Source organism: Protopterus annectens, chromosome 3.part1 (assembly GCF_019279795.1).
Source record: "Protopterus annectens isolate FY-2018-M chromosome 3.part1, PAN1.0, whole genome shotgun sequence".
In the NCBI taxonomy this organism is placed as follows: Eukaryota; Metazoa; Chordata; order Ceratodontiformes; family Protopteridae; genus Protopterus; species Protopterus annectens.
In genome coordinates, this window is record NC_056732.1 from 1,021,218,274 (window position 1) to 1,021,243,666 (window position 25,393).

General features: G+C 44.2%; 1 protein-coding gene across 2 annotated transcripts in view; it reads left to right on the plus strand.

The window, feature by feature from the left end:
* The window catches only part of LOC122798333, a 487,632-nt gene that overhangs the window by 103,959 nt on the left and 358,280 nt on the right, over nt 1–25,393 (plus strand). Inside the window, exons 2-3 of one of the 2 annotated variants that reach the window (XM_044067174.1) lie at nt 226–483; nt 8,472–8,537. In XM_044067174.1, coding sequence (XP_043923109.1) covers nt 226–483; nt 8,472–8,537 — 324 coding nt within the window. The remainder of the gene's footprint in view (nt 1–225; nt 484–8,471; nt 8,538–25,393) is intronic. The other variant, XM_044067175.1, reaches the window with a different exon arrangement.

The window sequence follows — 25,393 nt, forward strand, 5'->3', positions numbered from 1 at the left end:
CTCATTATTGTAGTATAACAAGTGGATTTATTCTGGAACTTAATCTGTAATTTTGTGTAGCAGAATGATGGATGTCCACTTAGAATAGTCTTTAACCATGTGCTGTAATGTGTTTTCCTTCTGTCCTGTCCTTGGTCAATGTTAAATTAGATAAGTATATATAATATACAAATGTTTACATTTTATTTTCTTATTAAATTAATTACTTTTTGTCATGTCTTCTAGCGTTGCGCAGTCTTTCCTATAATCTATCCACTTTGATGTCAAGTGAATTGGTGGAGTGCATACTACATTTCTTATACAACACAAAAACTCTTACAAAGTATGAGTGTACAGCCATCAGAGCTAAGCCGTTGGAGGGGCAGAAGGCTACAGAGCTTGTTCTTACAGTCTGGCGAAAGGGAAATCGAGCCTGCATCAAATTCTTCCAAGCCCTTGAATGCTATGATCCAACTCTAAGTACAAAACTGACTGGAAGACCAGGTATGTTTTTCTCCACTGTCTTGAACGAACGGTTAATACTGTTGTACTAGAAAAATTAATAGTTATGATATCTGTTTAAATACTTTGATCTTCACTCCACTTTCTTCATATTTATCATGTTCAGCACAGCTATTTTTGTTCTGCTGTTTTCCTAAAAAGATTAGCTTGACATAATCCCAGGCTCAGCCTGGGCTGGGCTGTGCTGTGGCTAAGAGTGTAAATTTAGTGAGGACTGATTGAAGAACTGATTTCAGAGGTTGGGGTGTAATACTGCTAGTGGAACAAAGTCTGGTGGTGTTGTCTGGGTTACATTAGCATTGTTGGGTATGTCCATCCCCCCACACACATTTTCCTTTCATTTTGCAGTAGGTGGTATCATGACACCAACTGTACTTTGAAAATGCTTTTTTAGTGTACTTGTTCTCATACTGCACGCACACAGGAATATCTCACAGATGCACAGTATGGTCTTTGAATGGTTTGCTCGCCAGTGGCTGATAATGCATCTGTCATGATGAAAGCCTGATAAATAATAATGTTAGACTGTTCACCCCAAGTATCAAGACTTTGATAGATCCAGCCTTCTTGTATGAATACTGTACTAATGTACATCCCAGTGAGGCTGTCATTGCTGCCTGTGCATCACTCCAGTACCTTAATGTGCAATCTTATTTCTGTTTTGGCATGTATATAGATGGTAGAGTGCAAGTAAATGCACCTAAGGAATTTAAACTATTGATAATTGCCTAGAAGTTCTTTGTACTTTCTGCAAACAGCTTTCATACACACTAGATGAAGTAATAATAATTAAAATGGTTACCACCCTGCCCATAATAATTAAAATGGTTACCACCCTGCCCAGCTTCATCTTGGTCTTCATGTGCAGAATTCTGTTTTTTTTTTTTCCAGTATTGATTGATCTGACCCTTTAGGCTTCCAGCTTGGTATATTTTGAAGTTATTTTCCCTGCAGCAAGGGCAATTATTAATCTGATGTTGTTAATCTTCATTCATTCCTTACTGATGGGTGTCTGTTCCATCCTCGGAACAGAGTTGGCCTTATACCAAGCTCGTGTTAGCTAAAAACTCTCGAGCTAAGCTTTACCTATAGTGCCCTTTTCCCAGTGACCTCAGATCTCGTTTGCCTCGTTGCTGAAAAGCCATGTCAAGCCAGCTCTCGACTGAGCTTAGGTAAGTAAAATTTTCTAACTTTTGAAAACCCTTTCAGCTTTCTTGTTAGCCGCTAATTTACCCTCTTTCTTGGAAAGTCTCTCTTACTTCCTTTGCTGCTTTTCTTACCTTTTTAAGGTACCCTTTCTTATACCATTGTTGGTATCTCCTCTCCCTTATCCTTGTGGTAATTCTATTACCATTGTTGGTATTTCCCCTCCTTCCTCTAGCTCTTTTATATAAAAAAAAAAATCTTTCTCTATCCTGTTTTTCTTTAGACATGTCAGAAAAAAAGGGAGCATCTGGTTTTAAACAGTGCAACCAGCGCTGCTGCAAAATGCCGAATTCTGATACTCACACATCTTGTGTATATTGTTTAAATGTATCCCATTTATCTGTCCACCCTCCCTGTGGTATTTGTCGTGAGTTCAGCTCTAGAACCCTCAGTGAGAGGCGAAAAAAAATCATCCTGAAAGGCCTTCTTAAAACGCCTTTTTCAGAGGCGATCTCTGCGCTGGAGTGTTCACCCACTCCAAGCAAATCCTATAAAAAGAGATCGCACTCTGTTCCATCTTCACCTGGTGAAAAGTCAGAGGAACCAAAGACTAAATTTTTGAAAGTGACTACTGCACCGACAATGACTGTTACAGTACCTGCTACGGTACCACCAGCTAAAGTTTTGCCGTCTGCACAGATTACCATTTCGGCACCGAGTACTACGGCACCATCTGTGCATATGCAAATTTTGTGTCCCTTGGTGCCGTCTAGTGAATTAACGTCTGCACCAACCACTGCACAGTCTACAGCCTTTTCTAGTCCAGAAAAACTGACCAGCCTTCTCAAGCTTCCACAGAGACTTTGTTACCGTTGGAACCTCAGACCCAATATTCTCCAAAGACGGATCCCTTCCTGGTATGACCCGAGTCACCATCGGGAATTTCTGTTAGATCAACCAGGAGCCTCTCTGAACTTGATGTTGTGCGTCTTGTTGATCAGTGCTTATGGCTAGAGGGATTACTACTCCATCCAAAACCCCCGTTTCCTTGGCAGTTGGGGGTACTTCTCCAAGGTCTCCAGCTTACTCTCCTCCTTCGACCTCGGAGCAGGCATTGAAGACACAGAACAGACTACGGTCCCACTGGTAAATCGCACCATGGTTTCGGAGTCGACCCTTTGGCCTTTGGTTTAGTCACAACTGAGGTTTTCTCATGATTGTGGTTGGACTGCGGGTTTTCTGGTTCCGGGACTGGCTCCGATTTTTTTCTACGCCGCCGTCCTCTGTCCCAGGGACCCTCATGGTACTGGCTTCTCTTGAGACTCCATTGCTGGGGATAGGTCTGCTGGAGCAGGGTGTGACCCCGGTTCCAAGGTTGTTCTCTGTTCTGGGCTCCCATCCCTCTTCAGGTAGGCCTGCATTCCAGACAATGGAGAGGGCTGCTGCCACTGCTGGCAAAACGTTGACATTGGAATACCCATTGACTGTTCCCTGTCAGCCGCAACTGACACAGACAACCATTATGGGACATCGAGCACAAGAACCTCAGGGGACCCTATTGCAGGGTGCCCCTTCTTCTGAATCCTCTAGAGAAACTCCCCCTGAAAAAGGACCTAAGAAGAAATTGTGCAAGAGGAAGCACGTTGACTCCCTCGAGGAGTCTCTCACCGAAGATATGATCTTCGATGAAGAGGAAGGGTCCCCACGGTCACCTCCTGAAGATGTCTCCTTTGGAGACATCCTTGAAATCTTAAAATAAAGGGGTGATTGGAAACCCTCCAACCTTTCCTCCGAGGAGTCTGTTTCTGCAGGTTTTTCCTGCTTGACCCTCTACCTCCTAGGTGATCCCACCTGCAGACGAACTGATGAGTTCATAGTGCAGAGGGCTTGGAAGAATCCTGACACTATCGAATCTATCCCAGAGAGACCAGATAAAATGTTATCACCCCCCGGAAGAGAACCTGCACTAGTCTAAGGGTCTTCCAGTGGATGCTATGGTGATGGCGGCAGCCACTAAACAGGAGTTTGCAGAGGAGAGCCAGACGGTCCACCCACCTAGCAGGGAGTTCCGGGTGGTGGACCGACTAGGGAAGTGAGTGTTTGCGTCATCGACCTTCACTATTATAGGTCCTTGAACTGTCTGGCACATTTCACTAGGCGCCAAAGGGATCTAGTCTTTGAACTCCCTGGAACCTTAGCAGGACAAGTGTCTGATGAGGTACGCGGCAAGGTGGGCCTCGCAGCTAGCGACCCTGGGATCTATATCTAACTCGTCCATGCGGTTAATATCACATGCAACCGAAGGGGCGGCTAGAGCGGTTTGTTCAGGCATAGTCATGAGACACCATGCCTGGATGCTCCTGTGTGATTTCTTGGACCCTTTAAGTCTTCCTTTCTTAAAACTCCTGTGGAAGCATCATCCCTATTTGGCCCTAAAGTGAAGAACATATTAGCCAGGTGTGAGAAGGACGGAAAAACCTTGTCTGCCGTAGGTGTACATTTTCCATCCCCAGCATCCCTATTCAAGGAACCAGCAGAGTGGGAAAATGTGGCACAAAAATTCTCAGGGTCCTTTTCGTGACACACATGGCGAGTTTTCCCCCAGAGGCAGAGGGGGGTAACTCTAGTGGAAGGCACCCCTACAGAGGCAGAGGAGGACCACGTAATCAGGGGTCCATAGATTCTTTCTACGGACAGTCCTATCAGCACTCCTGAAGAGCGGCCTGATTGCTTTTCTCTGGAAGCAGTCGGGGGACATTTTTCCCTGCACTAAACAGCCCAGCACCACATAATCACAGATTCTTGGGTGCAGAGGATAATCACCAGAGGCTACAAAATCCCACTGAACTATCTCCCCAATCCACAAAAACATATTCCTGACATTCCACCCAATCAAAGGGAATCCGCAACCATAGAGATAAAAAAGCTGTGTGAAAGAGTCATCCAATCAGTCCCACCAGACCAAATAGGATCTGGATTCTACTCTAGATTCTGTAGTGCCAAAGTTTCTTACCCAAACAAAATTCCTGATTTTCACAGTTCAGTCCTTTCTTCATTTCTGGATGTGTTCTATCGACCTTCAGGATGCATATTACCACATAAAATGTACAAGCGTTCCAGAAAGTTCCTTCACTTCCGGCTAGGAGCCCGTCATTACCAATTCCAGGTTCTGCCCTTCTGACTCTTCCCCCAGAGTGTTCACAAAATGTATGGCAGTGGTTACAGCTGACTTGAGACTACAAGGATACAGAGTGTTTGCATACTTAGATGCTTGGCTCCTTACCGCCCCCACCAAGCGTCTTCTGGAAAAAGCCATGGACAACACCCTTACATTGACAAAAACCCTGGGGATCTCTATAAACTGGAAGAAAAGCAACCCAACCCCTACTCAGAACTTAGACTTCATAGGAGTGGTATTCAATACCAAGTCTTGCCAAGAGCCTCTTACGGATCACAGATTGCAAAGACTAAGGGCTCAACTCCGAGTGATACTCTGCCAGAACATGGCCTTGGCTCGAGAGGTTCTCCAGCTTCTGGGGTCAATGGCTGCAGCAATCATCATTGTCCCATTAGCGAGGTTACACGAGACTCCTTCAATGGCTTCTTTTGTCCCAATACTACCGAATCATCACCCTTTATCTTATCAAATACAGATAACAGAACCGTGTAAAAAAGACCTTCGGTGGTGGATGAAGCCAGATGCAAATCTTTGGAGTCATCCTTTTTCCCCTCCTCAACCCAAGGCCACTGTGACTAGGGATGCTTCCCTGATAGGGTGGGGGGCCATTTTCAGGGTATGACTGTCCACAGCACATGGTTTTCCCTAATCCCGATATTTCTAAAGAAAGCCCACCAGTTGAAAAGCAAAGTGATCCTCATTGCACCCTATTGGCCATGCCAAGTTTGGTTCCCTTTTCTTTGGCCTCACCTGATAGACAGACCTTGGATCCTGGATCCAACACCGGATCTCATCTCTCACCCCCAAGGGTTGATTCATCTGAACTTGGCCACTCTCAAGCAGACAGCTTGGTTTCTCCACTTCCAGTAATTGCCAGGCTGAAAAATCTTTCTTCCCCAGTCCGTGACATGGCTTCACATAAACTATCCACCAGAAAAATTTACCATAGTAAGTGGATAAGATTTTTGTTATAGTCCAAGCAAAAAAATCTTGGCCCTTATTCGGCTCCTGATAATACAGTTCTAGATTGTCAGATTTCTTCAAAGCAGGAACTGCTGCTTCAACCATCCGTATCCATTTAGCAGCCATTTCCAATTTCCATAATGCCTTCAGGGACTCTTTAGTCTCCCATAGTCTTTGCAAAACCTTTCTAAAAGGGATATCTCATGTTAGACCACCCATAAAGGAACCCACCGAACCATGGAGTCTCACTTTAGTTCCTCAAGCTGTAACACAACCTCCCTTTAAACCTGGTGCTACCCGCGATATCAAATTCTTATCCTGGAAGTCCTTATTTCTAGTGGCCATTACCTCAGCTAGACATATTTCTGAGCTTCAGGCCCTATGTTCTAAACGTCCTTATAAAATCTTTCATAAGGAATATCACTTCGGACAAATCCTTCTTTCCTACCCAAACTTGTTTCAGATTTCACAGTAAACCAGTCTGTTGACGTACCAGTTTTCTTTCCTAACTTGTCAAACAAAGGAGAATGTTGCCTCCATCTTTTAGATGTGCATAGACAATTGAGATTTTATCTGGACAGAACTAAGGAAATACGCAAATCAGACCAATTGTTTGTATCCTTTTCAGGCCCAAAACTGGGGAAAGCTGTCTCTAAAGTAACCCTGTCCAAATGGCTAAGAGATTGTATACTCCTAGAATACCAACGTTCAAAAACCCCTATACCAGGCAAAATCAAGGCACATTCCACCAGGTCTGCAGCAACTTCAATAGCCTTTCATTCAAGGGCATCTACGGATGCTATCTGTGCAGCTGCAACATGGGCTACTCCCCATACTTTATCTCTCACTACAAATTGGATCTGGTCTCCAGGGGAAGAGCGTCCTTTGGTTCTATGGTGCTCAGGAATATTCTTCCATAGGGGCCACACAGGACATGTAAGGTAGCTAGGGACTCTGTCCCATCATTGAGGAATGAATGAAGATTAACAACATCAGATAAAGAAGTTATGTCTTACCACAACGTTCCATCTGTGTTGTTAATCTTCATTCATTCATTATGTCCCTCCCTCCTTCCCCCTCCTCGATGCTCCTTGGGGGTTCCATCTGTGTTGTTAATCTTCATTCATTCATTATGTCCCTCCCTCCTTCCCCCTCCTCGAGGCTCCTTGGGGATTGTCTGGGTCCAATGTCATTCTAGGGATCTTGAGCAGATATAGCCTCTGTTTTTCTTGCTACGGTCAAACTCAATCTGAGGTAACTGGGAAAAGAGCACTATGGGTAATGCTTAGCTCAAGAGTTTTTGGCTGGCACAAGCTTGGCATAAAACTGACTCTGTTCCGAGGACGGAACCGACACCCATCAGTAATGAATGAATGAAGATGAACAACACAGATGAAATGTTATGGTAAGACGTAACTTCTTTTTTTAGAGTATTGGGCAGTATTTTAATATGATTTTATGAAACAGTAGTTAATGCATGTGTTAAATTTTATGAAGTTATGTTTGTATTCTGTTAGGACAAATTTTTAATCAGTTTTTATATTTTCCTGTACATTAATTCCTTATTGTCATGTATTCTGGGTCAGACTGATTCTTAAATAATTATAAAAGTTCACTCCTGCATGGTTGTTGACAGTTTGTCATTAGCCAAGATGGAGAGGGTATACTTTTTTTCAAGAGGAAAATAAGTGTTTTGTGTATTAAAAGTTTTATTAACTAATTTTAGCAACCACAATATTAGTAACAGCTGTTGAAATGAATCTGTGTAGTTTAGTCATGCCTCATCTGCAGCTCTTCAGCACCACGCCCTAGTTGTGGTATTATGCTTGACAGCAAAGAGGAAAAATTCCACTGGCTTCAGTTACCTTCCAAGATGCAGGAAGTTCAGTGGCATGCAAATGAAGCCCTGATAGTGACCCAGACAGTCTGTGATCATCTTGCAACCTTGGCATTGGAACAACCAAGCATAAGTGATGGGATTGAGTAGGCACTGTTAATTTGTCCATCCTGGACATGGGACGTGACTTGTTGCATTGCAGTACTGGCACTTTGTGTTAACTTGGTCAAAGAACACACACAGTAAGGGCAGGCACGTGTTTTGGGGCCGTCAAGCAACATTATAGCCAGGATATGCATATACACTGATGCATGCACACATTCCTAGGTTGGCATCCTGTGATGTAAATGTGTAGCCATCAGAGGAAGGGATTAGTGAACAAAACAAAATGCTTAAACTTGCATGGATGACATCCTATTTACACCATCTGGTAAGTCATGACACAAAACAAAAAGGGTTGATCTCTTCTGGAGGAGGCGTAAAATTAGGAAGGAATGGTTATGACAAAAAGACTGAAAAGGGGAAAAAAGCCTGGAGCCCTGAAAAGTATTTATAATGCATCTACAATGTGCTAAATTTGGTCTCCCTCCTAAACAGTAGGGTTTTCATAAACTTATTTCTTTAAAATCTAATTTATGTAAGTAGAGCATGTCTCTGCTGCTGATGTTGCTAATTTTAGTAGCTTTGTCATATTGCACCGGAGACATCACAAGAGTGAGAGTCCATTTTCCCTTGATGATGTCATACTTGATATCTGAAAAGTAATAGAAATTTCTAAACCATCTTCTGCCGTTTCCTTTCTTATAATGTGTAGTGTGAATAAGTATATTTTCTTTTGATTAACAGCAAAATTGCCAACTGTCTCAGCTGCTGTAACTGTGGGATGTAATTCATTACCTTTAACTTCACAAGGTAGGCACTTTTCTAGTATATGAACATCTAGTACTTGGTAAATTTCTTGAGTTATTTTTTTATTTGTGCTTGCTTTTTCTCTTGGAGTTGGTGTGATTAGCTAGTTGCCATTGATACTCTAGTTGCCATTGATACTCTCAAGTATTTCTCTCTCTTCTCACCAATACATCTTATTCCAAGTTATTGATGCATTTTTTAACCAGACAAAAATAAAATATGTTATAAGGAAGTGTAGAATGCTGATATTCACTAATGTAATTCATCAGTTAAATTGCATTTAAACTGATGACATGTAAATTGTTTGGCTTTGTATGTTGCCAGTCTTATCTTTAATTTATCATGTTTTTTGTGTATAATACAACATAAAAATCCTTGTCCAGGTTAGGATAGGGCCACTGTAACAACATAAATTTCTCCTTGATGTTGTCCAGCTAATGATTATTTTTTCCTGAAATCAGGAGACACCTTGTATACATTTAAGTATTTTGATTCTAGTCATCCCATCCATCTGACCTAATAGATGGGTCTTTGGACCACTTGTACTCAAGCTGGTAAAATAAGTGCTTCAGCCATAAACTTCTTTAATTGTTTCCTTCCCATAATGCACCTGTGCCACTAGTTACTTCTGATCTCATTTTCTACCTTTGCAGTCTGATGCAGGTCACACTGAGGAAAGCAGAGTGCTTCACATTTGCTGTAATTTTCCATTTTTGGTAGATAATTTCTCAGAGTAACTGTGGTGCTACTCCTTAGTATTTTCACTAGACTATTTTAGACTATTTCATTCTTTACTTTGATTCCTTCTGCTGTCTGTCTGTATCAAGTAGGACAATCATCAAGAGATGCTATAGTCAGACAATGGCCCACTGGGATACTTTTCTTTCCTTTCCTTCCTCTAATGTCAGTGTTTTTACAGAAGGCGACAAAATGCAGAACTGCAGTAATATTTATTGCACAGTACTGGCCCAGTCAAAATTGATTTCCCTGCTGAAGCCTCACATTTGGAAACGTCCATAGCGGTTGTATCCCAAGAAGGATCTTCTCTCTCATCCTTCCAGGTGGCTTCGTTTGGACCTGCACAGCCTGAAGTTAGCTGCATGATTTCTCCAATTCCAGTAATGGCCAAACACCTTTCATTGTTTAGCGAAGTTGTCCATATCCTTTCTGTCTCAAAAGAATGTAATGAGAAAAATTTACTGTAGCAAATGGAAACTTTTTTTGTTTGAGGAACCACTCTGGAAGTAGACTCTTCTAATGCCTCTGCTCCAGAAAAACTATTATTCCTTGCTTGCATGTTTCATTTAGTCTCCAGTTTCTCCACTGTCAAAGTTCAGTCAGTTGCCATATGAAATGTTTCATAATAGTGTGGCTTTCCACTCCTTGGCTTCCCATGAGTTATGTAAAGCATTTCGGAAGGGAATATTTCTTCTTGTCTTCCTGTCTGAGAAATCTGATGTTCTTCATGTTTCACTGTTGCAGTCATAACTGTAGGGTGCTCCTGCCGGCAGGCAGCCCGAGGTCGGCCAGAATCCCAAAGTCTGGGTCCGGCGTCGGCTGTACAAGCTAGTACCCTGACGTCAGTACGCTCTGGTACATAGCCCTCAGCCGACGCCATCTTCTCCAGTCTTTCTTGCCGTGCGGTGGAAAGCAGCTCGCAAGTCGTTGGTTGGCGATTTTCGAACAGTGTATTTTGTTGTTGTCGGTCCGAAGTTCTTACTTCTCTTCTTAAAGCTAAGTACCCCGTTGGGGAATCGTTTTCTTGTTCCTCCGATGTCAGAAAAAGTTAATAATTGTATATCGTGTGGGAAACAAATACCTCATAAAGATTTCCACTCTTACTGTCTACCTTGCTTAGGCCCTGACCACAACGTTTCTTGTTGTCGGTTGTGTCAGGTTCAATTCTCGTACTATCAAGCGCAGGTACGATTGGGCTCTAAATTATTTTGGCAGACGCTTCAATTATAGAATGTCGTCGGACACTACCGGAATTCAAAAGAAGCGCAAAGACAAAGACAGGCCTCCGAGGTCCAAACAGGACTCGTTGTAGCTGGAGCCAGCGTCTGGTTCGGCTGTCGTCAGTGAGGCGCTTTTGCAGCCCCTGTCGTCCGCCGCTTCTGAACCGATGGCCGATACGGACTCCCATGGGGAGCCATCAAGGCCTACTATTTTAACTGCTGCAGGACCTTCGGACGTCGCTCCCTCAGATGGGTCCGGAACCGCTGTGCAGGTACCGGCTTCTGAGGGGGTTTTCAGGCCTACTCACATCACTATTTCAAAGGCAAAGACTCCTGTTAAGTCTAAAGTTCCTGCCCAAGCTACTTCTGAATCTACTCCCAGGACACAGAAGCAATTATTAAAGATGGCTGAAGATTTACTTACCATGATTAGGGGTTCTCACCCCCCACCTGAAAAAAGGCCTCGACAGGATGTTCCTCTGGATTCCTCTGACCAGGCTTCTGTATCTTCTGTCTCTTCCTCTGATCAGGAGTATTCTTTTCCTCCTTATGAGGATTCGGATGCTGAGGACTCTTTGCCCTCTGCCTCTCCGCCTGAAGATTTCTCTTTTGGGGAAACCTTGCATGAGATGAGGGAACATTTTCATTGGGAGGGTCAGGAGTATTCTGCTTCCAAGAAGAGGCTTAGAGAATTCCTTCTTCCTCAACATAGGCCTTTAGCTATCCCTCTTGTTCTTGACATTGTGGATGATGCTTTTTCTGAGGCTAATTTGAATCCTGATTCCATGCCTCCTGCTCCTTCTAAGCCTGATAGGTTTTATAGGGTTCCTGACTCTCATTTATTCTTATTTAAGAACCCTTCTGCGGATCCTGAAACTATTTCTCAGGGCTCTAAGGCTGCTAAGGTTGCTACTTCTAAGAATCCTATTCCCTCTGAGAAGGATTCTCGTGCTTTTAGACAGGTGGGGAAAAAAGGTATATACTTCTGCTACCCTGTCTGTAAGGGCTTTAAATTGCCAGTTTCATATGTTTAAGTATCAGCAATTTCTTTTGTCTGTTTTAAAGCAAAAGCTTGCTTCCCTTCCTGCATGTGCAGAGGATAAGGAACTTCAGAATGTATTGCATGCAACTGAACAAGTGAACAAACATAGTTTGCATTGTGGTTTTGATGCCTTGGATGCTTCTTGCAGGGCTGCAGCCTCTGGTACTGTTATCAGGAGACATGCCTGGCTTCGTGAACAAAGTTTACCTGAACAGGTTAAGGCTAAGTTATTAGATGCCCCTGTTCAACACGATGTTCTTTTTGGGTCTAAAGCTGAGGAGGTTATTAAAAAGATGGAAGAAAAGGCAAAATCTATGCAAACTGTAAAAGATTTCTTGCAAGTTCAGCCTCCTAGATTTTCCAGGAACTAGCCCTCCAAAAATTGGTCCTTTCCCACGTCTGACAGGCCTCAAAGGGGAAGATATAGACGCTCCAGAGGTCGTGGTCAAGCTCAGGCCTCTTACAGATCTAGACAATGGACTGCTTCTTCACCTAGAAGGGGAGAAGACAGATCCCAATCTCAAAGAAAACAAACTCAATGACTCTCTCGGTTGGGCTACAGGACCCCTTCACCTGGATGCCCCTCTCGGAGGAAAACTGTCTCTTTTTTACAGAAATTGGACTCATATTACCCAGGACAGATGGGTATTGGACGTGATTTTAAAAGGCTACAAATTCTACTTTCATACTCTGCCGAGGGCTTACGGTTGGCCAGATCTGCCAAAACATCAATGGTCAGAGGCCTTAAATCAAGTGGATGCTCTTCTGGCCATGAGAGCCATAGAGCCTATTCCACTCTCAGAGATGGGAAAAGGTTTTTATTCCAGACTGTTTCTGGTTCCAAGAAAACAAAGCTCATGGAGACCTATTCTGGACCTTTCTGTGTTAAACACCTTTTTGGAAATTCCAAAATTCAAGATGCTTACTCTGCAGCAACTAATTCCAATGCTCTCTCAGGACGCCTGGATGGTGACATTGGACTTAAAGGAAGCCTACTTACACATTCCCATCAGGCAGGAACGCAGGAAATTCCTCAGATTCAAGGCAGGTTCGAGACGCTTTCAATTCTCTGTACTGCCCTTTGGTTTATCTACTGCGCCCAGAGTCTTTACCAAGTGCCTGGCACCAGTAGTGGCTTATTGCAGACTTCAGGGGATTCAGATTTACCCCTATTTGGACGACTGCCTTATTCAGGCAGACAGCAAGGATCTTCTACTTCTCTTCCTTCTGGGATTCTCAGTGAACACAAAAAAGTCACATTTGATCCCTTCTCAACAAATGGTGTTCTTGGGATCCCTCTTAAATACGACCTTACAAAGGGCCTTCCTCACTCCAGAAAAACAATCACAGCTGGCTTCAATTTTCAACACCTTGGCAACTCTATCTCAGCTCACTGCAAAGAAATTCCTGCAGGCTCTGGGCTACATGGCTTCCTGCATTCTGTTGATTCCAAATGCAAGGCTTCATATGAGAAAGCTTCAATGGTATCTGAAAAGTGTATGGTCACATCATTACCACGATCTGGACATTCTGATTCCTCTGATCCCCTGCCTCCAGAAGGAGTTCCTCTGGTGGTCCGGGGTGTGTGCTTTAAACGAAGGAAAGCCTTTTCGTCTACCTCAACCTTCTCAAATGATAACCACGGACGCCTCGGATTATGCTTGGGGAGCACACTTTCTAGACAGTTGCCAGCAGGGAACCTGGGCAAAGGACCATCTTCACTGGCACATCAATCTGAAGGAAATGTTGGCAGTTCAAAATGCTCTTCTAGCCTTCAAGAGCTTTTTGCAACCAGGGCCTCTGCTAATTCGCACAGACAACACCACAGTCCTGTGGTACATAAACAAGCAGGGGGTTCTCATTCGTACCCCCTTTGCAGACTAGCTTTGGCTTTATGGGAGACAGCTCTAAATCTGAATCTACATCTCCAGGCTCAATTCATTCCAGGAGAACAGAATCTGTTAGCAGACAGCCTGAGCAGAAACATTTCAGATCCTCACGAATGGATGCTAGACACCAACTTATTCAACAGGATTACTGCAGTTTGGGGATGTCCCCAGATCTGTTTGCATCCCATCTCAATCATCAGCTGCCTCGCTTTTGCACCAGGTCCTTCCACAAAACAGCTTGGAAAGTGGATGCCCTGTCCTTCAGCTGGAGAAGCCTTTTGGGATATGCCTTCCCTCCTCTTCCTCTACTACCTCGGGTATTACTGAAGATAAAACAGGACAAGCCCAAGTTCCTCATCTTGATTGCTCCAAATTGGCCTCGACAGTTTTGGTATCCAACTTTAAAGCACCTGTTCTTGGAGCCTCCTTGGATTCTCCCTCTGAACCCTTCTCTTCTGTCCCAGCATCAGGGTCGGTTACTACATCCCAATCTCAAGACCCTTTGCCTGGCAGCTTGGCTCTTCAAAGGAATTTGATTTCTTCTAGTCTTCCCAAACAAGTTTTGGATGTTCTTCTGGAAGCTAGATGGCCTAGCACTAGGAAATCCTATGCCTCTAAATGGAAGAGGTTTTGTATTTGGATGCAGGACCGAGGCTCGGTCCCTCTGGTGCCTGATCTCTCTTCTATTTTGCTTTACCTTTCGGATCTTTTGTCTAAAGGACTTTCCTTTTCTTCCATTAAGATTCATGCTTCTGCTATTTCTGCTCATTTCAATTCTGATCCTCCTGTTTTTTCTCATCCTTTGGTGAGACAATTCTTGAGAGGGGCCAAGAATTTAAGACCTCCCAGGACCTCTCCTGTTCCTGCTTGGGATCTTAATTATGTTTTAGAAAAACTTACTTTGCCTCCTTTTGAGCCTGCTGCATCTTCAGATATTAAGTTTTTATCTTGGAAGATGGTTCTTTTGTTAGCATTGACTTCTGCCAGAAGGGTCTCAGAGTTGCAAGCTCTCATGGCTGTGGAACCATACCTTATTTTCCACCAGGACAGAGTATCCTTGAGGACTAATCCTACTTTCATGCCTAAGGTGATTTCAAAAGTGGCTTTAAATCAGACAATTCACCTTCCTACTTTCTTTCCTAATCCTCAAAATAAAGGGGAAAGGATTTTGCATTCATTGGATGTGCACAGACAGTTACGATTTTACCTGGACAAGACTAAAGAGTTCAGAAAATCTAACCAATTGTTTGTTTCTTTTGCCTCCAGTTCTCTTGGAAAAGCTATTTCAAAACAAACTATTTCCAAATGGATTGCTTATGGAATCAGATTTTGTTACACTCATCATGGGAAACAGTTTCCAGGTACTGTGAGAAGTCATTCTACTAGAGCAGCTGCCACTTCTACAGCTTTTCTCAGAGGAGTTCCTACCAAGGATATCTTGAAGCTGCCACTTGGAGTTCTGTGCATACTTTTTCCAAGCACTACAATCTCCCTCTGTATTCTAAGACCAGGGCAGGCTTTGCCTCTGCTGTTTTGCAGGGTCTTCTTGCTGCCCCTTCTGTCTAAGCCTCCTCCCTTTTTCACTGCTTTGGGATTCCACCCTACAGTTATGACTGCAACAGTGAAACACGAAGAACATAGTACAGTTGTGTACACCTACCATAAATGTAGATGTTCGAGTGTCTTCACTGTTGCAGTCGGGGTTTCCCTCCCTCCTATCCCCTCTTTTTCTCTTATTTGTGGTGTATTTGTGTTTCCTTGTTGGATTCATTTCTGATTTATTGGGACTTCTGACATCTAGGGCAAGAAAGGCTGGAGAAGATGGCGTCGGCTGAGGGCTATGTACCAGAGCATACTGACGTCAGGGTACTAGCTTGTACAGCCGACGCCGGACCCAGACTTTGGGATTCTGGCCGACCTCGGGCTGCCTGCCGGCAGGAGCACCCTACAGTTATGACTGCAACAGTGAAGACACTCTAACATCTACATTTATGGTAGGTGTACACAACTGTACTTTCCTCCTTGGGGCATTAATTTTATTTTGAAAGCAGTAACTGACGCTTCTTTTGTGCCAAGAGAATCTGCCCCACTGAAATTTCTTTCCTGGAAGACTCCTTTCTAATTGAGAACTTCAGCTAGAAAGTTTTGGAGTTGCAAGCTTTTTTTCTCAGATGTTCATCATTCCCACTGCTGTAGTAGCTTTTAAGCTATATGGGTTGTTTTCCTGCCTAGGAAACAGCTGGACAGCTTCAAAAAGCTCTCTTCTCAACCCTAAACACACACACACACACACACACACACACACACACACACACACACACACACACACACACACACACACACACACAGATAGGAAAGTAGCTTTCAAAATGAAGACTTCATAGAGTGTTACTAGGCTAACAACGTGAGGGGTCTTTCTAAGATTAGCCAAGTTTTTCCTGAAAGAATAATGCCTTGCATCCATATAGGACACTGAGGACCGGGCATTTATAAGCTACCTCTGTCCTTAAGGGACATCGGGGCCAGGCCAGGTGTAAATTTCCTGTTCCCCTATCCACTGGTTTAGGTTTCTCTTAAATCTGGTAATAGATTAACTTCTGCATCACTTGGATTGGAAGCCTCTCCATTGGAGGGGCAATTTGTGGGACACACCTGTGTCTCCAGCATGTTCTGTTTAAGTCACAGACAAAATTCAGGTCCTTAGACCTTGCATTTCTGGTACTTTTTGACTTACAGTATGCAGAAGATTCACAAGTGTGGGGTTTACAGATGCCTTGTAAACCAAGCATAGATCACCCCTCAGCGATCTGTAGGAGACTGAGTAGAGGGAGGGGGCTTTAAGATGCTCTGCATAAGGCAGGTTTGTTACATCTTGTGTTCTTTTTGTAAGGAACCTCTGAGGTCACAGGTAGGGGAGCATTGTATGGTCTGTTAAGGGCAGAGTACAGTGAGATAATGACCACTTTGGGCCCAGATACCATGCTTTTTACTTATAAGTTGCATAACATGAAAGGATTTCTTTATCACTGTATCCACGTGGTTGTCGAAGGTAGGGTTAATGTCTACGTGTGTACCCAGATCGCTGACCACTGGGTCGACTAGTAGGGGCGCATTATTAACATTGTGATTAGCTGGGATGGTTGATTTCCCAAAGGGTACAATGATGCATTTTTTTTAGTGTTGAGTAAGACCATGGCTTTGGCACCATTCGTTAGTCAGAGGTAGGCCTTCTTGAAGAATGTCAGTGTCTGCATGGAGTCTGTGATAAACTCCAGTCTGCAATAATCTGCAAACTGTCAGCCATAGCCCTTAAGCATTTACTTCCACTTCAGAAAAATAGATGCCAAAAAGGAGCCTGCCCAGTACCGAGCTCTGGGGGACTCCTGTAGTGACCGGCCTCTTAGTAGATGTAGCTTCATCTGTTTTGACCTCCTGTGTCCTATCAATGAGTCTGTTGGCTATTCAGGGGTGGTAAGAGTTTATACCTAATTTAGTGAGCTTGTGTGCAATACCTGAGTTCATCGCATATCAAAAGTCCTGGCCAGGTTGAAGTAAGCTGTGTGCATACACTTGCCCTCATCCATTGGTTTGGTGAACTTCTAAAAGAAGTTCACAAGATTTAATAGGCATGCCCTTCCTTTAACAAAGCTGAACTGTGATGGGGTACAGTGTTTGCAAGTTCCATTATGATACTTTCCATGGCCTTACACATGAGGCTGGTCACACTTAAGGGCTTGTTACCCAGATTGCTGGTTGGACTTCTTTTGTGCAGGAGAATGGCACTAGCCATCTTCTACTTCTTGGGCACAAAACCTGAAAATAGGTTGCAGTTGAAGAAAAATGATTCAAGTGGATCAGAGCAGTCATGCTTCATGCTGTTTAGTAAGCATCTGAGATGCTATCTGGGCCCATTAATGCAGTGTTTTTGGCCTTGGAAAGTGCATTAAAGACCTGTTCCATAGTGATGGTTGGGGGGGATTGTGGTATGTGGTATTTTCTTTGGTCTGTTGGGGGAAGTAGGGGGGAAATTTGAGCTAAAAAAGGCACTATGGGGTGGAAAATGTCTTTGCTAATATCTAAAAGCCTAGAGGGAATAAGTTGAGAGAATTCCTGGCAAAGCAGCGTGATCTGTCACCCATGTCCTCCAAGGCTATAACATATTGTACCCCCTTTGACACTAGAAGCTAAACCAATTTTTAAACTCAATAATTTTCTGTTGGTAATGTGGCATTATCCTTTGAGAAGGTAGTATGCTGCTCAGTGCTAGGCTTATACTTGCCTGAGACACACAGTGAGCAAGCTTGATCATGTCTCTCTTCATATAGCCAAGGGAAGTATATATCAGGTCATTTAAAACCCACATGGACTATGACAGAGTCATACTGGTACCTGTGGTTCAGTGACCTGAGTGCCTTGACGGATCCTAGCCCCAGAAAGGCAGCTAGCCATAACTCTCCTTACTCATTCTGGTGAGGGGGACATCAATGTGCCTCACTGTAGAATCACCAATGACTAGGAAATTTGGTTTTGCACTGGTTTGCCTTAAGGGCTTAGCAGTAGAGGCACTGGGTACAGTATTACTTTGTATAGCTGTGGGTGGTGTTTTAACAGAGTGTTTACATGATGTCTGAGGACTCTCTTGATTTTCCTTTGCAGGAGGTCTTAGTGTTTTAGGAAGGTTACCTGTAAGTTCTTCAGCATAAGTAGTTTTATGTGTAGGGTTTTTACCCTTTGCTGAAGGTGTGGTGCATGTGTATCTGATGCCCTCTGTAGGATTAGTTTTGGTTGTATGAGAGAGTTTTGCCTCCAGCGTAAAAATGTATTTACACCTGTCACATACTTCACCTGTTTTATTAAGAGTAAGTGGGTTGTCAGTGTACTTGAGGCAGTTGTTACAATGCCTCAATACCCATGTCAACCAGATTGGCCACAGAGTGCTGGGAAGTGCATATCCATGGCTGCTGATCAACTAGGATGCAGTGAGGGAAATTTTAAATATTGAATAGGTCAATAACACAAACAGTCTAGATAGTAATGGTATTTTAATGGGAACTTAGTCTGCACAGATTACAAGGGGGGAATTAAGCTGCAAGATATTGGTGTCTATACAGATTACTGCTAGGCGCTGCTGAGCAGAGACCAGCAGTTCTGTCTAAAGACTAAGAAGGTCAAAAAGTTCCGATATTGAACACAGAAATACTCAATGCAGCTGTGAGAAAACAAGTGCTGAAACTGGATATGGTAATGCAAGTCTTAGCTTGCTTATATGCTATGCACTAAGCATTATGCAACTGTGATATATAAATAGCAGAGGAAATTTGATTTTAAAAAATAAAAAACACACAAATAATGCTGTGTGGACAATCGAAAACAGCACACACTTCTTTCCTTTAGACAATTTCAGGCCAGAAAATGACTCGGGCCTGCTCTACTCTCACTAAAGTGCAATCAAGGCAGTTCTAACTAAAGACTGTAAAAAAAGTCAAAAAGTGCAGATACTTGCACATAAACATTCAATTAATGCAGCTGTGACAAAATAATGTGAAAAACAAGTAACAATAGTAATGCAAGTCTTAGCTTTTGTAGAATTTAGCAGAAACCAGCAATACTCTTCTCAAGTATAGTGGTCACCAAGTGTTGCCAGACGCCTTGAAGGTTGTAGATTATGAGCCAAGCATTGTGCAACTGCAGTGCTTAAGTAGCAGCGGAGAGTGATTTTAAAAAAAAAAAAAAGGCCCTGTGGTCAATCAAAAATAGCACACCCTTCTTTTTTTACACAATCCTGGACCAGAAAAATTACTCTGGGCCCCTCTTTTCTCATTAAAGTGGAACCAAGGCAATTCTAGCTAGACTCTAAAAAAAGTAGATATTCAACACAGAAACACTTGATTAATGCAGTGAAAAAAAGTGCCACAACACAGGATATGGTAATGTAAGTCTCACCTTTTGTAGCGTTTACTAAAAGCCAGCAACGTTCTTCTTTAGTACTTTCTTGCTGATTCAAGAAGAAGCATCCCCTGGGCTTCACAGGAGCAGCATTTGGCTAAAAGCTTCATTTCTTGCAGATAAGTCCCATTTGGGAAGCCCTTGCACACAAGACATTATTGCTCTTAGTCCTTCAGTGCTGAAATGCATCCGCCACTCAGGAAGCAGTAGGATTGTCTCTCCCACTGCATCCTCATGCTTTGTGGGCCATCACACAGAACAGTGGAATCAGAGAGCTTATATCCAAAGGGTATACAATACAATTTTTCGAATTGCTCATAAAACTACTCTTTCATCCACCTTTGGTCCCAACCCAGCAGACAAGGGCAGCTGAGCAGGAGATGCAAAACATTATTTTCAAAACAGCCGTCCAAGAGTTTCCACCAGACCAGAGATGATCTAGATTGTACTCAGGATTCTTCTTAGTGCCCAAAAAGACGCAGCATTTCAGACCAATTCTAGACCTTAGTGGTCTGAATCAACACACAAAGAAACCCTGTAGATGGTCAGAGTTCAGTCCATTCTACCTGTCAAACAGAAAATCAGATGTGCTGTTTGTATCTCCTGGATGCCTACCTCCACGGAAAGATTCCTGTGCTTTCATGTGAGAGCAGTCATTACCAGTTCAGAGCCCTGCTGTTTGGCTTGTAACATTTAACAAGTGCATGGCCCCAGTTGCTGCCCCCATGCAAGTGCCAGAAATAAAAATCTTTTCTTACCTATTTTTATCTAGATTGTCTCATTGCTTCTTTCAGGAAAGAGAGTACTTGCTTTGACTGTACCTATTCACAGGGATCACACACAATTTTTGCAGAGTTTCATATACAGCCTTCCCAAAATGTTACCTTCATTGGGTGTCAATAGGACGCATCCAGTAACTGACTGTCCTCCTGTTCCTATGGTGCAGTATTCTTGGTGTGGGATTCTCTGCCTCAGGTGACCCGAACGTCATCTCCTATACAAACGCTTAATCCTGGTTGCTGTAGGTGCATGGGACGTCACACATAGGGCCATAAACCAGTGACCTTAAAATGTGACGTCTTCACGCACAGACCTCAGAACTTTTCAGCCTCAGTCGACCGTCACATCGATCACTTTGCTCCTCTACTTTGAAAATGTCTAAAGCTAAGTACCCCGGTGGGGATTTTGTTTTATTTACTTTCTTGAGCTTGGTTTGCTGTTTTAGCCGATGTCCACTAAGAAGGGTAAATGCCGATGTGGGCACCAGATTCTGCATAAGGATACGCACGACCGTTGCGTACTCTGCCTAGGCCGAGAACACGACCATACCTCTTGCCCTATTTGCTAATCCTTTGTAGCAAAGACCTTCCGAAGCCTTTTGGCCTACCATAATCTGCATCTAGAAAACCAGAGACTTAAAAAGCTAGCGCCCAGGATGGATCCCGAATCGTCCACCCAGGCGGAACCACCATGGAAAAAGACTAAGGTTCCAAGGCCTAGTACCTCTGCCTCTCCATCATCGGACATCCTGCCAGCTTCCAGTTTAGGAGTTGAGGGATGTCCAATAGAGCCGTTTACGTCAAGTCCCCTTGAATAAGCCGCTTCAGAAGTAACGGCCTGCACATCCACAGGAACAGCTCAGATGTCTGTCCCTACCAGTGTCGAGGGGGAACCAGACAATGCCGGAAGACCCACTGGGATGCCACTACCTGAAGCCCCAGCTCCAATCCAGGCCCCCTGAAACCAGGCCTTCTCCTAGGACTACTCATTTAAAAAGGAAGCAGAAAACTAAACACCTACCCCACCCTACCCCCACAGAGGGAGTTCCAGGCTGGCACTCTTTCACTCACTTCTTTATGCAGGCTTTCATGGCCCTTAGGCCCACAGCCTCTTCCCCTCCACCATTCCTGTTCTCAGCCATAGGCCTGCTTCAGCTAATTCTCTCCACCTTCCCATGAAGGGGAAGAAGAACAGGAGGTTTACAACTCATCTTCTGAGGAGTCCATTACTTATTCATCTCAAATTGATTCTCCACTAGAATATTATTCCCCTGATGAAGAATCCATAGAAGGGGACTCTCCACCAGAGAATATCACCTTTAGGGAGACCATTACAAAAATGAAAGAATACTTTAAATAGGACACTTCCCAAGTGACTGAATCTCAAAAGAGATACTTTGAGTTACTTCAAGTGGAATCTCCCTTCCCTTAAGCCATTCCACCAGTTATACCTACCTTGATGCATTATCTTCAGCATAAAAAAACCCAGACTCACAACCTCATGCCCCTAAGAGACCTGACAGTGTCTATAAAGTACAAGATGAACAGAAATTCCTGGTAAAACCTCCCTGGCAGACCCAGCAGTGACATGCTGTATCCTCTGACAAGCAGTCTAGACTGATTTTTTTCTTGTCTTTTGCCTACTGACAAAGACAGTAAAAACATGGACAGGATAGGCAAGAAGGTTTATACCTCCTCTACCCTAGCCTTAAGAGCTATCAACTACCAAATCCATATAATAAAATATGCTTTGGATCTTGTATCCCTAGCTTGTACCCTCCTGGCATCCATGCCTGACTGCCCTAGCAAAACAGAGGTAGCATCACAACTGTCCCTGGCTTCTCAAGTGGTCAGACATTCTATTAGATGTAGTTATGATGCATCAGTACTACGCCAATACTCCTGGCTACTCCTTCAACCCCTGCCAGAGGACTTCAGGTCTAAAATTCTTGCTGCCCCTCTAGACCACAACCTGCTGTTTGGTAAACAGTCTGCAGACCTCTTTAAAAAACCTTCAAGAGAAAAGTAAAAAAAGCTTCAAGACATCAAGCACCTGCTGGTGTCTCCCATTCCTAAATATTATGGGCATTACCCTGCTAAGACTACCTTTGTCAAGAGGAACCCCTGCACTGCAACTCCAGCCTCTTCCAGGCATAGAAAAGGAACCAGGAGGTAGACCACTTCCAGACCAGTCACCTCACAACCTATTCAAAGACGACCCTTTCATGACAGAAATGGCTCCAACAATGCGTGACTGCCTTACCCACCTCCCCTTTTCAGCCTGCCTCTTCCACTGCCTACCCCTTTGGAGATCCATCACCTCAGACCACTGGGTGCTGGCAATAGTACAAGAGGGATATTTTCTCTCTTGGAAAGAAAAGCCTTTTACAAGGGGCATTCCATTCCCACCAAAAATCAACTACACCTTATTCCTCAGGTGCTACAGGATTTTCTGAACCACGGAACTATAGAACCTGTCCCTCCAGGACAAGAACTAAAAGGCTTTTACTCAAGATTATTTCTTCTCCCCAAACAAGATGGCCCATAGAGGCCAATTTTGGATCTGTCCTTTCTAAACCTCTTCATAAAAGTTCCATCATTCAGAATGTTATCCCTACAAATCCTTCTTCCTCTATTGCCAGCCCAGGCCTTTATGGCCACACTCTATCTGAAGGAGGCCTACCTCCATATCCCAATAAAACCCTCCCACAGAAAATTCTTATGTTTCGCTGGGCCCGGTCTCACTTTCAATTTACAGCCTTGCCCTTTGGTTTATCTACTGCACCCAGGGTATTCACAAAATGCCTAGCCCCAGCTATAGCCTTTTGCAGAACCAGAGGTGTTCAAATTTATCCCTACCTAGATGACATCCTCATTCTGGTAGAAAGAGACGACACCCTACAAAACCATCTGCAGTTCACCATTTCCCTGCTACAAGACCTGAGGTTCACCTTCAACATCCTAAAATCATCCCTAACCCCTCAGCAGGAGAAAATCTTTCTGGGCTGCAGGATCAGAACAGACCTGATGTGGGCATTCCTCCCTCAGGACAAAGGTCTTTCCCTCTCTACCCACTTCCAGGATCTTCTGCAGGTTCAACAGATATCCGCAAGACAATTCTTATGGGTCCTGGGGCTAATGGCAGCCACCATCCTATGCTGCCTTTGGCCAGAATGCATATGCAAAAACTGCAGTGGTACTTGAAGCATGTGTGGTCCCAACACCAACACCCTCTAGAGTTTCAGATTCCACTGTTGCCCTGTCTCAAAGCAGAACTAAGGTGGTGGATAATCCAAGTTAACCCAGGCCTTCCACTTCAACCCCCCCCACTCCAACTCAGTACATGCATACAGATGCATCAGACCTAGGAGGGGGAGCTACCATGAAGGGCTTCATGGTACAGGAAACTTGGCAACCTACCCTCCAAAAGAATGTGAGGGAAATGGCAGCAGTCCTTTTGGCCCTGAAAGCTTTTCTCCCAGTCCTGCAACAAGGCACCCTTCACGTCTTCACAGACAATACCACAGTCATGTGGAACCTCAACAAACCGGGAGGGACCAAGTCCTACCTCCTTTGTCGGAGAACAGTCCAAATTTGGGACCTTGCCTTCAGAAACAACTTATCCCTGCAGGCAACATACATCCCTTCTTAGGACAACCAACAAGCGGATGTTCTCAGCAGATTATCCTCTCTACAGCATGAGTGGATGTTGAACAGGGAAACTTTTCTAGACATTGTCCAATGGTGGGGCACACCTCGGGTGGATTTGTTTGCCTCCCCCCAGAACAGACAATTGAAGATATTTTGCACCAAGGACCACTCCCCACTTGCCTGGAGGGTGGACGCCTTCAACATTCCATGGAAGGGACGGTTTCTGTATGCATTTCTACCCTTCCCTCTCATTCAAAAGGACAAACCAAAAATCTTGCTGGTGACTCCTTACTGGCCAAGGCACCACTGGTTCCCCCTACTACATTCAATCACCAAGGGCAGTCACCACAAGTTACCCCACAAGGTGGACCTACTCACACAACATAAGGGATCACTCATTCACCCTCACCTAGAGATGTTTGGTCTAACACTCTGGCTGATAGACTTTTAATTCCCTTCAGGCACCACCACTCTGAGGACATGCTTTCTGTCCTGAGGGAGGCCGGGAAACCTACTACAAGGAGATCCTACCTGAAGGAGGCCGGGAAACCTACTACAAGGAGATCCTATATGTCAAAATGGGAAAGATTCTCCAAGTGGTGTCTTCATAGGCACAGGGATCCCTTTCAAGCCGATACCCCTCTAGTCCTTACTTGTGTGTGAACTTATCAAGGCTGGCCTTTCAAACTTCTCAGTGAAAGTCCACCTACCTGCAATCTCTGCCTGCTTACCCCTAGAACCACCTCTCCTAGCCAGGCTAGATGTTAAATTATTCCTGAAAGGGGTCTTGTACATCACACCACCAAGAAAGCCCATCCCACCTCCTTGGGACCTAAACTTCATCCTGGAAAAACTCAGTGTCTCCATTCGAGCCAGCCAGTGCTGCAGTGCTCCAAATGTGCACATGGAAGAATGTACTGGTGGTGGCCTTTACCTCTGCTAGAAGGGTGCGAGTTACAAGCTCTCAATGCATGCTCACTCTACAGTATCTTCCACAAGGACAGGGTGACCTTGGGCACCGACCCTTCCTTCATGCCAAAGATGGTCAACAAACTGTCCTTAAACCAATCCATTCACCTGCCCACCTTCTCCCCCTCTCCCACTAATGACAGTGAGTGGGATACTCCATTCCCTGGACGTGCACAGACAACTAAGGTTTTTTTTAGATAAAACTAAGTCAGTCAGAAAATCCAACCAACTGTTTGTATCCTTCCACCCCAGGCCCCTGGGCTGGGCAGTCTCCAAACAAACAGGTTTTTCTGATCCAGCATGAAATGGTCTGCTTTTTCTACTCCCACCATGGCAAGGACCTACTTCAGGGGGTAAGAACTCACTTTACCAGGGCCGTGGCAGCCTCCAAAGCCTTCCTCAAAGGCCTGGACACAACCTCCATTCTGGAGGATCCCACCTGGTCCACCATACATGCCTTTACCAGACACTACTACACATTGTACCATGTCTCCAGAGCCAGGGCAGGGTTTGCTAGGGCAATCCTTCAGGGCTTTCTGGAGTCAGCTACCTCTAACTCCACCTTTCCTCCTTCCTAAGCTGTGGCACTCTCCCACACTAATAATACTGCAACATAGGAATAGAA